The 16,448-nt window shown below is 42.0% G+C and overlaps 1 protein-coding gene across 1 annotated transcript; it reads right to left on the minus strand.

Moving 5' to 3' along the window:
- Nucleotides 1–195: 195 nt before the first annotated feature.
- On the minus strand, nucleotides 196–12,112 carry BIVM (basic, immunoglobulin-like variable motif containing; the record flags this gene model as incomplete). Its single annotated transcript, XM_082014289.1, has 9 exons — nucleotides 196–486; nucleotides 1,368–1,464; nucleotides 3,376–3,459; nucleotides 5,497–5,629; nucleotides 6,929–7,023; nucleotides 8,892–8,996; nucleotides 9,094–9,189; nucleotides 10,056–10,182; nucleotides 11,623–12,112. The coding sequence occupies 9 exons, from the start codon at nucleotides 12,110–12,112 to the stop codon at nucleotides 196–198; spliced, it is 1,518 nt and encodes a 505-aa protein (XP_081870415.1).
- Nucleotides 12,113–16,448: the final 4,336 nt, after the last annotated feature.

Genomic DNA, 16,448 nt, shown 5'->3' on the forward strand with positions numbered 1-16,448 from the left:
ATAATCTGTGCTTATCTGTCAGTTTATACATCTGATCTCATCCATTGCAACCATATAATCAGATTTATTTAATAATTATGAAGTTGTATCTTATACCATAATTTCTACTCATATGTTTTCTAGGACTAATAGATCCCTAATATGCCTTGATTAAAACTAACTTTAATATATCAACTCTTTTATCTAAAGTTAATTTTAATCATTTCCATCATAATCATTATAACTCTGATACCCGCTGTTCCTCCTCTCACGAAGATTAGATTTCTTCCACGTAGATTCTTGATGAAAGCCAGCACTGAAAGATCGACCCAGTCGTCCATGTTGTTTCTTAGAGATATTGTCTTCACTCTCAGATTTGGAAATTCCTTGTCCTTGTGTTTGGGGTTGTTTATCCTGTCTAACATTTCCAAATGGAAAATTCCACGGACCAAATCTTTGCCAATTAAGTCTCTGAAAGGCAATGATGCAATGAAGATTTCCTCCAACCTAATCAAAGAAAGAAGGTTCTTTGTTAAATGCACGTGGGCACCTTTGTAACATACATAGATATTTGAAATTAACATCTTGGCAAGTAACAGAATTCTTAAAACAACAAAACCTGCAAACAACAAAACCCATAAAACCATATCCACAAACAAATAACTCTGCTCAATCCATTTTGATTGTTTCAAAGATTCAATTACTGCCTTCTTTCTCATCTTTTTAAGTTATCCTTTTTATCTTTGATGGGCTCGTACAACTTATCTACTGCTGGTCTTTCTATTCTCCAGCCACTGTCACACAAATTATCTCTTCATTTCTTGCTGACATTGTCTTCCGTAGAGTCTCCACATTTGAAATAATCTCTTCAGCCTTTTATTTCTCATAGACTTCCAATCTGCAAATCAAAAATACATCCCCCACCCACGAGATACAGCCCTATCTATAGGAAAGAAAGCTGTATGTATTGACCATTAAGTCCACAAAACAGACATATGCATTCTTTTGTTTGATCCTACTCAACTGTACTTTCTTTCCTGCTTACATAGAAGGTCATGCACCAAAAGGAACTGTCTGTAATTTGTCCGTAGAGAATTTCTATACTTGCTGCAGCTACATTTTAAGCCAACAAGGTTAAATATTGTGACCAAATATATTGTATATGCAGATACCCTGGTTCATCCTAGCATATGCCAGGCTACTGCTGTACTGTATCTTGGCCTGCAAGTAAATATAAATGACTCCGCTATGTGAGTATTTGACTTCTGTCATCAGCAATACTTTGTAACAAATTTATTTTAGTGAAGTTATCTTGCACTGCTGAAGTACAAATAAGTTTGGCAAAAACCTACCACAAACTTCCTCCCATCTTAGTAAGTCTACCTTACCTTCTTTGTTTTTCGATGCTGCAGTCCTCTCTCTAGGTGTCGAATATCTAGATATTCTGGATTTTGGGTGTTTAGGTCAGTGACAATATCTGTCCACCTACAGAATAAGGTTATTACTACTCAGCTGACATTTATTAAAACCTCAGTATCACTAAGACTCATGTATACCCACATGCAAATACAGATCTGCAGCTTTAAATAGTCTTACCAGCGATTTAAAGATAAATGAAAGTGTAAAGATATAAAAGCCTCAGTATTAGAGACATCAAGCTAGATATAAAAGCGTCAGTGATTATTCCTGCTCTTGGGTAACACCTTCCAAAATGACTAAGAGCACCATGAGTCACCAGTTGCATTGTTTACCCTTACCAATCCATCAGTAGGAGACAGAAAGAAGCAAAGTGTGGTTTAAGCAAGAAGGAACATTAGCTTTTACCTTACTTAATCCTCTCTTATCCTTTTATATTATTTTGTTCAAACGCTTTTCTGCTTTTCTCACCCACTAAATCTGTTTTTACCAGACAGCTATCAGCATAACTCACTCCTCCATTCTATTTAATTCCCATCTGTAATAAACTATCAGTTCAATCATTCCCCATTCACTCAGCTCTTCAGAGTTTCATAGCTCCTTCTAGCCCCACTGAAACAAGTATCCCTATATTCCAGACCTCTTTAAGCCTACACGGCACCTTTACTTTTCTGTCAGTCTAATTACCTACTTCTCTCTAAGACCACCCTCCAAGTTCAGAAAATCCAGTTCTACCTCAACCTTTGCCCTCCTACCTTAAGCACAGAACTTTCTGCTAGCTCTCATGGGGACCGCAGCAGGAGGAAGAATGTCTTCACCATGAAAAATAGTACTGCAAAGCTTTGTATTCTATATTAAGAAACCTTTTCCTGTGCCATTTGTAGCTCATATACCGCAGGACAAAATTCTGTCAGTGGGATGTATAGTATGCCATTTCTCAGCACAGCAACCACAGACATCATGTGATTTTTATTTTGTTGCTCTTAATCTCATTAGTCAAAAATATCCAGCTATTTACCGTTATTGACATAGTCACACCACTGACAAAAAAAAAAAAAGGTATCTGGGTCTTAGGTACTGGGATAGATCTGACTGGCTATGAAACTATCAAATAAGCATTTTCAAACAATTTTTCAAAGTAATTAGAGGATAAAGAATAGGAACCAAAGAAGTTGTTCTGTGATTTCCCTCCCCCCCAGCTCTTTTCCTAATGTATCAAGAAAAATCATTCCATAATTAACTCGCGGGGGGGGAGGCAGAGCAAAGAAGCTGTTTGCTAAAACTTATGTTTTAGCCACAGAATTGGTTTCTTGAGAAATACTATTCTTTTGTACTGTTCCCTCATTTCAGAAATTAATATTAGGCATTATGAACTAGCACGTCAAATAAAGCTGAGAAAACTATTCTATTAATTTATCATGACAAATATAATCAATGAAATTTTGACATAGTGCCCTCTAGCTCTCCTAGTCTGCATGTCTTCATACGAGCCAGACCTCATCATAAATGTATTGTTTTTATGCACACATAAGCTAATAACACAAGGGAGTACAGGCTGACCTGCACCTGAGCTAGGAGATTCTCGGTAGCAGCATAATGTCCTGTGCACACCCCAGACACAGCCTATGTACGTCCTCATCCACAGCATAAACTCCTCCAAGGTTCACACAGCCTGTAAGTTGCAACTGGCACGATCGCAGAGAGCTGAGGTGTCTTTTCTTCCTGTCTAATGTGAGCTGCGTCACACCCAAACAAGAGAAACAGGCTTTGGCTTTCAGCAGCCCACAGGTGTCCTGCCATGCGTTACAAAACTGCAGAGCCAAACTTGAGGTGGCCTTCAAAACTTGAAGTTTCTCACTAAAGCACCTGTTTCTGTTAGAACTATAGTATATTCATTCAAAACTTGGCAACCCTTAGTACAGAAGTACAAATTGTTTTGAAAGAAATCGTATTGTTTTATAGTCTTACCAAATAACGTACCTTTTACAGTGTATTGTTGGATGTTTTCTGCTTGGCTCTCCAATTAAGATCCAATATTCTACTTCTTGCTGCAAGACACGACCTCTGTTCAATAGAAGATACAATCCTAGTAAGATTTATTGTGCATACTAAAAATAAAGAGAGATTAACATTTTATTGCTCTTTTTAGGATTTTCTAACATTTAAAATTGTTTCCTCAGCCAAACTTAAAACCAGCTCCTGCGCTATAAATGCTGTTTGCAACTGCATACAGGAAAACTTTTTGTTTCACAAGGTCTGGAAGCAAAGTAGAAGCTATTGCTTATTATTTAGGAAAAAGACAGATCATCATTAAAAAAAAGGTGTTACTCAGATGAAAGGCAGTCTAGTATAAGATCCAAATATAAATATATATCTAACAGTGGAAATAAGAGTTGCGGAAAGACACATGAACATGGAACAAACGTCTTCCTCCCTATCTGTGCTAAGAGAGTCATGAAAGAGCCCCTTCCACTATTTTTAAACTACACCCCAGCTGACAGTTGTTAGTAACAGCTGTAGGGTAACTTCTATGAAAACAACTGGTAACTTCAATCCCTTCCTCCTAAGCATCCAATACCACAGATTAAAAGCAAAACCCTCAACCAATACTTGTTCAAGTTTGTGAATTACTGCCAAGAAGCTCAAAGCCTGCAGTAACCTTGGTCAGGGAAAATTTGTGACAGACGTCAGGGCAGACTGATGAGATACAGAGGCTTGTTCTGCGACTTCCTGTGTCTAATGATCCCGGGAAAAACTACTTCAGTTTCAACTGTGACAAAACCTGAGATTTTTCTGCCTAGGGAATTAGACAGCATATGGCCTTACTGCTTGCAATCATTTGTTTATTTATAATTCCCTGCAAAATAACCATGTATGCCATCACTCTACAGATGGAAAACCAAGACACAGGATAGATTGACTTACCTACAGTCACACTGGAAGTCTGTGGTTGAACTGGGAACTGAACCCAGGTCTCCCGAGTCCAAATCCAGCAACCTAAGATCATACAGGAAGTCTGTGGGTGACCTAAAAACTGTCTCCTAAGATCAGCCTAGCAAGCTATGTACCCATTTCTTTTGGAACTTAAATGTTTCTTAGCTTGATTGTTAAAGAAAAGCTTTCCTTTGTAAATAGAATGCAAAACGGGTAAATAAGAACTGCTGCAGAATCTGTCGATAGTGCTTCTGGAACTTAAACATAATTTTTCCCAGTAAGGTATGGGAAGATATGAAGAAAACAGGATGCATTTCTGGTCTGAACTCCAGCCTAAAATACAGCTCCTTGAACTCATTACTTCCTGTTACATTGTTAGAAGAAATCTGCTATTAGGAATAAAATCTAATATTGACTTAAAAATACATCACTAGACTAAGAATCCATTTCAACCATGGGTAAAGTATTGGAATTTTTGCTCTCACTCATTACTAAACAATATGAATTCAAACTAGATAAAAGGCATGTTAAGTTTCTGCTCACTGGACCATATTATTTCTCAAACTCCATTTTTGATCTAGTAAACAATGTTTTTTACTTTGCTCTTCCAGTGCAGATTCTTAGTAACTGATCAAGTAAGCAAGCCATTAACTTTTTGGTAAACTTAAGCAGACTGACGTGTTGGCCTTCTGTTTTGGGCCTATTTTCCAAACTCTTCTCTCATGTGGCGTGTCAGTGAATGCAGCCTTAATAAACAACTAAGTACGTGAGCAAAAAATATAGAAAAGCTTTCATTAGCCCCATGGTCACAGTCTCACACTGGGAACAAATTAGACTGAGATGATTATACTTTATTACCTTTCAGACAATCACCATTTTGAACTCTAGAAGTAGAGTTAGCATTCTCTATTCCTTGATGTGACTCTACATTTTCAACACAGCCAAAGGTAGGCTTCTTGGGAAGCGAAGTGCAAGACTGAGGCTCTCCTTACACACCAGTGACATACTTTTTTCATTATTTAGCACTCCTCACTATTGTCATCTGCTAATTTTGTGAGGGATTGTCTTCTTGTGCTCATGTTATTTAGGGTGGAAAATGGTATCAACTGGCAGTAAATTTTTCTGTACATTTCCTACACTAAAATAAGCATAAACACAGTATCTTACCTATACGCTTTACTAGCTTTTACTGGGGTTGCTTCAAATCCAATTGGGCAAAAATAGTGGTTTTGGCAATGGTAGATGTAGGCCATTGATTCATCTTTCAGTCCACGTGTTAGCTTTGCAAGAGCCCCTGCAGCTACAAAGAAAGATCACGTTGCAGTCCAGAGTGCTTTGTATCCTGTGTAATATATTCACCAAAGACCTATTTGATAATATAAAACAGTTACACTGCTTTTTAAATTAGAGGACATGACCTGACAGGCATGCACAAAATACAGTTTTGATTTCAAACTTCTCAGCATTTTATTTCCTGCCTGGTACAAAAAAAATAGCATCTGCCACCCAGTCTGGACTAGGGAAATGCAATATAAAGTATGTATTGCATTTAGATCAAAGTCATATTGAAAGAAAATCACTTGTTCTGGAAAAAAGAAAACAAAACAAAAAACTCAAAAGTGTCTTTTAACCTAGGAAATGCACACTGCAACACAATGCAGTCCTGCTGCCCCGAGTCAGATGTATCACGTTTCAGTGATACTGCTGAAACCACTGAAAGCTTTCAAATGTTTTCATATCATGAGCTTCTTGGAGCTTCCTAGTCTCAGGAACACCTCCCACACTTGGGCATACAGTATTTTGTAATGCGACTGCAGTGCTCAGTTTCAGAGAAAGACTAAAAAAGGCACTGAAACATGAAAGAATTCTCAAATGGGATACCATGAACAAAAAGGGGATTCCCACTTTAATGATTTCCCCAAAAACTTTTCAGCATGGTTTTATCCTTTTAAAGAAAATTCCAGTTAGAAGACAGCTACCCAGACTCTATCAAAGGCTAATAAACTGTATATGAAAGTATAATTTTTCTTTAGATAGCACACTTAGAAGTAAACATAAAAATGCAGCTTTGTAAGCTAATTGAAAATAATGATCTAACTTTTGGAGACAGATGTTAGCTAATATCATGCAGAATGGACGAATTCACTAATTTTAAAAACTGCATTTTGAAAAGTACAAAACACTTATTAAAGACATTAATACTTTTGAGCTGAACATTCTAAGTTTTTACACAACACAGACTTCTAAAATGCCGAAATAAGAACATGCTGCTCCCCCAGGGTATTATAGCAAACACATCTTCCAGGACACCAACAGAGAACTGGAAGTGCAGTGTCCTCCTGTCTACCTTAAAATTCCAGTTCTGTGATAGCAGAATATGCAGCACAGAATATATTTTACATAAATAAAAGTACAAATGAAAAGTTTTAGCAAAATAAGAGAAAAAGTAAAACCAGAAAAATCAGCAACTTGGAGCTATTTGATAGCTTATCTCAAATGGGAAGTACTACTTACAGAATTTGTCCTGCCAAATGCTACACATTGCAGGATTTTTCAGTTTACATACTGTAAGATGAATGCTTTAGGATTAGCTACGTACCAGTTTCTCCAGCTGTCTTGTTCTTCCCATGAGGCTTATACAGAACATATGAGCATCCCTTGATGTGGAAATGATCATTTATTTGCCTAAACCATCTGAAACAATAAGCTTAAAGATTGTAGTAACTCAAGAGTTATTGAATGCAATTGTCTTTCCTCCCACTTCTCCTCCACTTGACAGTTTAGGAAAAAACTCTCAGTGTGCTACTAAGTACCTACCACATTAATAGACTGTAGATGACCACAGTACCCTAATACAAACAAAACTTAACATCTCCTAGAGAGATAAATAAATACTCAAAGCCTTTTCCTCCATCTTGCTTTTTCAGACCTGACATAGATCCAAATGGGCTGGATTTGAAACATTGGTCCTATTGTATTCAGTTTAGTCATCTCTAAATTCCAGTTACTCAGCCTTCAGAAAGACACTGAAGTTCTGATATGCCAAGCTTCAACCATGATTTGTAAGCTGCACGAAGGGAATCTTCTAAGACATCAGAAGGCACGACCCTTCAAGTAAAACTTTCTGCATATCATGTTGGGCTTCTATCACATAGGCTTCACAATGCCCAAGTGTTACGGGAGTCCCATACTGCAACTTCTCACAGCAGCACTAAGTGAGGAGCAGTCTGCAAAGATTTTGTCTCAGATATTTACTTTCCTGCATTAGAATATTCAAATTCACATCTCTGAAGATAATACCTCAATCATAAAGCAATCTTGGGTAACATGTTTGGCTCTCAGCCCTCCTGTTTTCCAGTCTGCCAAGGACTTAAAAATTATTTGACCATACAGGAGAAAAAAAAAAGGGCAACTTTTCTGCAGCACTTAGGGGACTCACACAGGAAGAGGAAGAAGAAGTCCAAGTTTAACTTTTGTCTGTGAAGACTATTGACATAAAGAGGCAGAATGTTTTATCAACTTGGTCTATAAGCATTGCTGTACCCTGACATACTCCTAAGGAGATACAAAATCTGGATCCAGGCCCCCTAAGGCAGAGAAGGAAGTTGTCATGACACTCTTCAATGATCTAGCCAGTGTGCTACCATTAAAGAACAGACTGCTGCCACATTTTCAAATCCAGCACCCACATTCTGTGCCAAACCTTATACATTGCCTTCAAAAAATACTAACTAGATCAAATGCAACTCACGAAACAGGCAAGAGCACTGCAAAATTTTTAAATCTCACAGAAGGGTAACACACTAAAGCTTCGTCAAGATGTTCAACACTCGAGTACAATATGCTGCTGGCCCCGTTTAATCCTAAAATACCTTATGAGTTTAATTAAAAAGAAAAAAAAAAAAAAGGACAAGTATTTTAGACCCAACTCACCAACTCATCAAGATCAAGAAACAACAGAGCAGAAATGAAACAGAATTTGAAAGTCCAAGTCTTCTGTGACTCCAGCCCCATCTTTTCTTTTTTTTTTTTTCCCCCCCTCTTCCTCCTGAACCGCTCTATGGCAGCAAAGGTACAGCACTCACTACCGCATTTTCAATTCTTAAATTAATTTTTACATAAAGCTACTAGTATATCAATTTCTTTTTCAGGCTGTTTCAGTGATATTAACAAGCATTTAACATGCATTTTCAAAACCAGGAAAATGAGAGTAAAGAAAAAATTTCCTAACTGGGAGACTGGATTCACTAGAGTATTATACAACTATTTAAACAAACAGAACCAAAAATCAAATAGAATTTCATGTTCACCTGATCTGTGTAGCAACATCACACTATACAAAATGGTTAGTACTAAAAACTCTTAGAAAGGTTTCTTTGGGCACTGCCAGAGTACCCAGGTATGCTTCATTATTCTAAAACTTGAAAGGACTAACTTGTGGCAGACAATTTTTTTTTTTAAATAAATTAACTATTACTGTATTTTTAAAGGTTCTATCCCTTAGTTTTATGTTATTTTTGCATACATTAGCAATTTAGCTGCATCAAAAGAACCAGGCACACCTCATTAAAGTTGTATTTCCAGTGAAGGGACCAAACCTAATCTCCTCAAATGGCGGCTGAAAGCCCAATATATGCAAAGCTTCTTCTTGAGTAATAGGTGGTAAACTGGGAAAACAAACAAACAAAAGAGTATTGTTTAATAAAGAAATTAAGCAATCTATTTTAGACTCTCTAGAGGCAAAGCAGTCTATGTGTGACTTACCTTCCAGCTCCCAGTGTACTATATAAGAAATTCCAGCAGGACACTAAGGATGAAATTCCACAGGAAGTCTTGTATTGAGGTCGGCTAATGCAATACCTAAAACAAACAACAACCCAAACACATTGGTAAGGACTCTTGATTTAGTTACAGGAGCAACCTGAACTACTTTCCTGTGTGCCATGCCACGTTATACTAAATGTTTCTACTTTGCCTGTATTAAACAACAAAAAAAAATCAAATACGTTAACCAATTTCTTTAAGTTTGTCAGATACTACTACCCTCTTTCATACAAATCAGTCAAATATCTAACAGCCCAATGGGAGTTCTGTACAAATGAACATGTAGGAAAATACGGTTCTGTACTAATATAATGTACAGTTTGATCCAGTCTCTTCTAATGCATGAACTTGTAGTAAGCCGCATCTCTACCAATTTACTAATGAATGTCATTCCAGGTCACAGATACCCTAGGCTAACTCTAATTTTCTGACATCACAGATATGCAATAAGAACCAGACAGATTCATTAAACTAAGTGACTTTAGTGAACTATATTAATGATATAGGTTGTACAGAACTGACAGATTCTAACCAAGTATTTCCCCGTCAAAAGAAAAACCAGGAGTAAGACATATCAGTACTATTTTAAGGTTACTTTTTTCCTGACCATGCTAATGAATTTGCATTTTTTTAGCAGTGAATCCCCACATAAATTTTTTCCTTACTGAAAGAAAGAAAAATGTTTAGAAAGAAAAATGTTTTTAGCTTCAACAGATGGGAAGGAAGCTCTCATTCTTCCTGTAGAAAGTATGAGATTTAGTTTACGTACGCTTAATACGTCCGCATTTCTAATTAAAAAAAGTATGAAGACATTATTAAGAAGTTTGAAATCAGGTAACTAGCAACAATGTTTACCCACAAACTGTATGGGGATAACCTTAAATACAATTCATAAATACTACCATCTCCGGAGGTCCAACACTTTCCTCTCCTTCATGTCTTCAAGAGCAGAACGCTGAGGACACTCCCTGTATTGTTTGCTTTTTTTGTCTAGGGATTTTTTCTTTGTCGCTTGTTTCTTCATGTTGCCTGCAAAACAGAATTCAGAAACAAATTAACACCTAATTTACCTTTTATATCTTCTTAAATATTTTTAGCAACAGCATGCACCTCACATAGAGATGCTGGCTTCATCAGTAAGTGCAAACTGGGACTAAACATTAATTGACAGAAAAAGCTCAAATGCATAATCAAGATTGTCAACAGGTTTGTAAAGCTGCCATTAGCTCCGTAAATAGCATTGCATTTTTCTGAATAGAATTATAACGATGACCTGCCCAACTGTTTAGAGAGAGCAGTCAATCCGATTATTCTAATGCGTTAAATCAGCCATGCCAGAAACAGCCTCTCAGACCAACATGGACTTCCCATCTCCTAACATTAAATGCAAAGGGAAATGTAACGAAACACTTCACAGCCAAGCTCTGCAACCAGCTACACTTTCTGATGAAAGCTTACATGTAAATCCACTGAGAATAATATATCCCCAAGGGCTTTTCCTTTTTGTAAGCCACTGAAACAGTGGAAAATGAAAAGTGTTGGGCCACATGCTAGAGCAGGAATATTTCTGTCCCATTTTGAAGCCATCATGTCCAAATGAAATATACCACTTAAATCGTGGCAAAACTTACCATCCTGTAAGATAGTAACATTTGTTTCTTATTTTTAAAGACACTACACATACACATGAAAACGCAATGGCAATTTGCTAAATGTATTTAAGTTTTGCTAAACCAGTTTCATGCCGATAGGCAAAACAGCAATTTGACTAGCTAGCCAACCCATTAAGAAAAAATCTACAGTTTGCTCTAGATAAGCAGAGGGATTACAGGACAAAGAAAACCAAGTGTGTATGCATGTGGTTGATTCACAGTTGGAATCTGTGTCTATGCAAAGCAAGAACATAAGAGGCAGCAAAGAAGCCATTTTCAAAGAAATGGGTTCCCTAACACTGTATACATATAGCAAGTAAAAACATATATAATTTTGTTACAGAAATCATCTGCTTTCCTAAATAACTGTAATGATTTCATTTACTTCTTGTCATAAGTACACCACATTTAATTTCAAAATACATCTCTGAAGGAGCTTGAAACATTTCTGCAAGTGACAAACCTCTACTTAAAAGGTAAAAGTAATGACTGCACAATGCACTAGGTCCTACTAAAAGAAAACATACCCCCAAAACTCAAGAAAGAACGCCCAACCCCCCAAAAAAACAACACAGAACCCCACTACAACAGTTCAGTAGAAGCCTTGTAGTAGACCCACTTCCCCAGGCAGCTACACTTGACTTTCACTCCGGCTATCTCACTCTCTCCTTCCCCAATGAGCAGATTGGTTGAAATTACACACAGGCTCTTCCACAGCGCTTTCTCAAGCGATACATGTGCTGACCACCGCCTTCCACAAACCAGTTGTAAACGCAAAGCCTTTCCCTATCACATCATCAAATCCTCACCATCTCACCTGCTTTGTTCTTCAGATTTGTGGTCATGCCATTGAACTCTGATTTGTCGATTTCCCATGCCAGTGGGAGCTTTCCAAGATCACCAGACAAGCTATCCAAGTTAGCATCCTCACTGTATATTATCTCTGAAGCACCAGTTTGAATGCTGAGTAAGCCAGGTGTGTTATTTCCAACGTTTAAGGCAGTACTGCCTGACAGACAGGCATTAACTGAAGCACTTGGGCTTTTACAAATAGATGTTACTCTGTTTAAAAAAGCATAGTCTGAGCAGATGGTATAAAACTTCTCTCGTGTATGAGTCACAGGACATCCCCATGGATAATGCCCATCTCCCCTAGACACCAAGGATGCAGCAGAGGCATCTGACACGCAGTATGGCTTCATGGGGTCATGAAGAGAAGCTTCTGAGGATTCTTTCCCAGGTTTGTTTTCAGTGTTTCCACTATTTCCAGAACCATTCTCCTTTTCATCTTCTGAAATGTTAGGCATTGAATGATACTGAAAGAGTCTTGTACAGCTAAGAATATTTTTTGCTTATGTTTTAATTACAACAGAGTTTGCATCATTGCCTCCATTGCCTCTGCAAGCTATCGACAAGGTACCTGAAAGAAAATGAGAAGTTAGTAAAGGTGTCTCAATCAACATACAACATACACAAAGCTCATCTTCGCGCTCAGGTCCAAAGCTGAAATACCCTTCAAGATACATCACAACATACACCGTGTCTTTCCCTAAGCATCTCTGGAATCCTACAAACAGCACTTTTTATGATTTGTGAGATGCCAACAGCATACACCATAGTGATACCAGGATGAAGACATCATGAGCAGTTACACTTGTAAACCAGGACAGGAATAAGAAAAATAAAATTAAACAAAATTTAAAACCTTCCTACGCTTACATAGTTGTGGTTGATCACTTCTATTCCTTGTAGTCACAGTACCTTGCATATGTGGAATACAAAATAATTTAAACAAATTATAATAAATCACAGAAACAGCAACTTAAGGTCATTTAATTCTGAAGAATCCTGTATAGTTTTGCTGCAAGTGAAGTTCAAGCTTACAGAAAATTACAGTAACTATTACCTCTGTTGATTGTAAATTGACAACACTACCCTCAATCTGTTTCACTGCTTTCCTTGCACGGCTGTTAAGGGTTCCCTTTTATTTTTACGTGCCCCTCATTCTTCAAGATGTGAGAAAAGAAAGGCGTCAGATTTTGTTTATAGCAGCTAAGAATGACCAAAACAAATTTAGACGGCTGACTTGCTTTTAATGATCTTTTTTAAAAAGCAAATTGACAGTATGCGTTATCCGTCATTTCAGCAGTTGGCACAGCCGCGGAGAGAAGACGTACGCCGCAGGCGGGAAACCTGCCACGAAGGAGGCGGGAATTTCACTCGAGCGCAGGCTCCAGCAACACCGACCGCGGGTCACCGGACGGAGCCGACAGCGCGGCAGTTCTCCTCCGCCAGCGGGCCAGTTCTCCTCCGCCAGCGGCGGGTCTCGCAACCAAACGCAAGCAGGGCTCCACTCGGACCCGGTCCGACCAGCTCTACGGGAACTCACCCACTGGGGAACCCCACGGGGCAGGGAAGACCCGGCCTCAGCAGCGGGGAGGGGCGGGAGGGCTGGGGCGCCGCCAATCGGGGCCCCGGCGCGGTTCCGCGGCCCCGCCCCCGCGCTGCCGCCAGTCAGTGACAGAGTGAACAGCCTCGGGGGGGGGGGGGGGGGGGGAGGAAAAGCGGGGGGGCCTGCTCCCCTCCTCAGCTCCAGCGAGGGGCGGGGGCTACCGGCGGTGCGGTGGCAGAGGGGAAGGGCGGCGGCTGGTCAGCCCACGCTCTCGGCCCGTTACCTGCGCGGCGCGGCGCCGGCCTGCGTCGCCTCCCCGGCCGCGGCAGAGCGGGGACGCCAGCGCGCCGGAAGCGGACACGGCGCGCGGAAGGAGGGCGCCGCGCCGCGGGCTCACCTGCGCCCCCACCACCCCCTGCCTCCTCAGCGCCGCCGCCGCCGGCCGGCACCAACTCCCGCCGCCGGCCGGGGGGAGCAACGGGGAGGCTTGGCCCGGCGGCGGCGCTCCCCACTGTGTGCCTTCACGGTGTCTTAGAGGAATCGGCTGTGCGTCTTCCCGGCTGGGCGGCGGCTGCGCCTCGGCGCTGCGAGAGGCATCTGTTTGGCCGTGTTGTCCCCCCTTGTGTGCGCCCTCATGGTCTCGTCCCCTGCTGCCCCGCGGGCGGGCGGGGGAGAGGAGGAGCAGCTCGGGGGCGGCCGCGCTGCGAGGGAGGAGCTCTCCCCTGCCCGCCGCGGTGAGGCTCCGCGGGTTTCAGGGAGTTTGGGGAAAACTCCCACTCGGTAAGTGGGAGAGCGAGTGGGAGGTGCTGCCAGGGGGAAGGGAGAGGAGCAGGACCGGCGGCTTCAGCGGCTGGGTGCGTGCCTGCCTGCCCGGAACAGGAGCCTCCGAGTGCGTCGGGAGAAATTGAAGGGGTGTTGAGTAATGGGTTGCAGAAAATCCCGGTCGAAATTAGCCCGTCGCCGACGGTTATCCGCAGCGTTGTACGTGCTGAGTGAAGCCGCCCAGCTCCGGAGCAGCCGACGACCGCAACTCCCACTTCGACAGGCGCGGGGTCACCCCCCTGCCGCACCGCTTCCCCTTCGCATGCCGGCGTGCCTCCTTACCGGGGCCCAGGGCCGCCTGCCTTCCCCAAACGGGGAAGGTATTTTCGAACGTGAACAAACGCTGTGACACCGAAGACACGAGTGGAACACATTAGGTACTGACACAATTATTTAAAACTTACCTAATGCTCGTTGCTTACGGCATGGTGCCCTCAGCGCCCCTGCTGCCAGCAGTCGTTGCTGCGAGAGGTGCTGCAAATAATGGAAAGAAGAATCAAATCTCTCCTCATATGTTAGAGTTATTTGATAGTTTTCAGTGGTTAAGCGGATCAAAGGTGCAAAGGTCCTTTTAGCGATTGTGGGCCCAGCCAGCTTGCCCTCCCCTGGTCACGCATAAGACCAGACCTCGGTCAGATTCAGAATTTGACGCGGCTCCCTCCTGAGGCAACCTGCCCCTGGTAATGGAGAGCGTCCCTTACGCTTATGCCAGCTGGAAGCCTGCTGCGCCTTCGTCCGCCAACAGTCTTTGAAGTAATGAAGCAAGCCTGCCTCTGAAGCGTTTTGCTCTGAGCCAAATTACAGGCATTAGGATAGCAGCAGCCTTGTCTTTGCCAACCAGGACTAAAATTAGGTTGCATGATTTTGTTTTAACAACTTGTTTGGGTGCTGACAAATAGCAACAGATCTCTACACAGATTCCCCAAGCGGCGCTTATGTGGCAGAGAAAAGCTGCAGGAGGGAAAGGCAGGAGGGTAGAAGTGTGTTGCCTTTACTTCATCGCTGCTGTGCTTTTCCTTGCATGCCAATGCCGCCCTGCTAGGAAGAGGAAGGACGTTCTGTAAGTTCTACAGCTATGAAATTTTTTTGTAAATAAAAGCATCTTTGAAGTCTGTTCCACTAAACAAGACCAGCTTGTCTCATAGAACAGAACATAAGCTGAGAAGGAGCGTGATTTCAGCCTGTAAAATACATCAAGAGAGTAAATATGGGGAAAGGAGAGAAGCTAAGGGGTTATGGATATAAAATAGGGCCTGCATGAATTTTTAGACTGGAAATTGCAAGTCTTCTAACTGCTGAATGTCCTGAAAAATCATGTGAATGGGAACAGGAGGAGACAAAAAGTATGCCTTTAAAAGTTGGAGCTTGATAGTTTTTTAAGGCATTTTGTAATGAGGTTGCTGGTTGGAAAAGACTGCTTTCATTGACCTAAGTGGTCCTTTCTCAGCTTGCAATTTTCTCAAAGCGAGTGATTTTTTTGTGTGCTTTTCTATAAACATTTTTGTAGTATTTCAAAATGCAAAATACAAAATCTCTTAGAAATTCGTGGCTCCTCGATGACGAGGTTCATTTTTCTGTATTGTTTGCCTTAACAAAAGAAAAGCAATAAAGAGCAGAACTGAAAGTAGCTTTTAGGAGTGACAAAGAAGGCTTAATTTCAGCGAGGTAGCTAAATGATGAAGAAAAGCATTCGGGCATGTGTGTGTACGTATGTAGTTATGAACGGCATCAGTGTTTCACGCGTGCTTTCTGTGATTGCCGCCATGGCAGCGGGTTGCTGAGGTGCTCCCTCGCCTCTGCTCCAGGCAACCCAGGACAGTGCCCTGAGCAACGACATGCCAGACACCTGCTTCTGCTGCTCCGGGGAGAATTTTGAAAACTCATTTTCCCAGTTGTAAACTCTGTATTTCTCACCCTAATGTTACGGAAACAGAGTGAACGGCAGGGACTTGAGCTTATGACACAGAGAAAACAGCGAGACCAACGTGTCCGAACGTGTAAGTCAGAGACACGGGGAGAGCCGGCTTTCCTCATCCCCTTCCTCTGAGGTTGGTCGCAGCAAAGCCCCTGGGCCGCTCTGGTGTTGAGGCAGCTCTGGGCTAACCAGGCGCGAGCTGCCAACGGCTCCTCAACCGCCGCTCCCGACTAAACCGGCCTACATGTCCCAGCCGCGCCGCGCCGCGCCCCGCGGAAGTAGGTGGGGGTGGCGGGCGATGGTCCCGCCCCGCTCCCCTCAGGCTCGGCGGGGATGGTGCGGTGAGGAGCCTGGCTGGCAGCCGTGTGCAGGGATAGAGCGGCGGCGGCGGCTCCGCGATTCCCCCCCCCCTCCCTGCCCCATGCAGTCGCGCCGAGGGTGGGACTCCCCGGTGCCGCGGTGAGGGAAGGAGGAAGGTTCCCGGCTGCCCTCCGTCCCGCGCCCCGGCGGTGTT

This window comes from Phaethon aethereus (assembly GCF_964289735.1).
Source record: "Phaethon aethereus genome assembly, chromosome: 1".
Taxonomy (NCBI): domain Eukaryota; kingdom Metazoa; phylum Chordata; class Aves; order Phaethontiformes; family Phaethontidae; genus Phaethon; species Phaethon aethereus.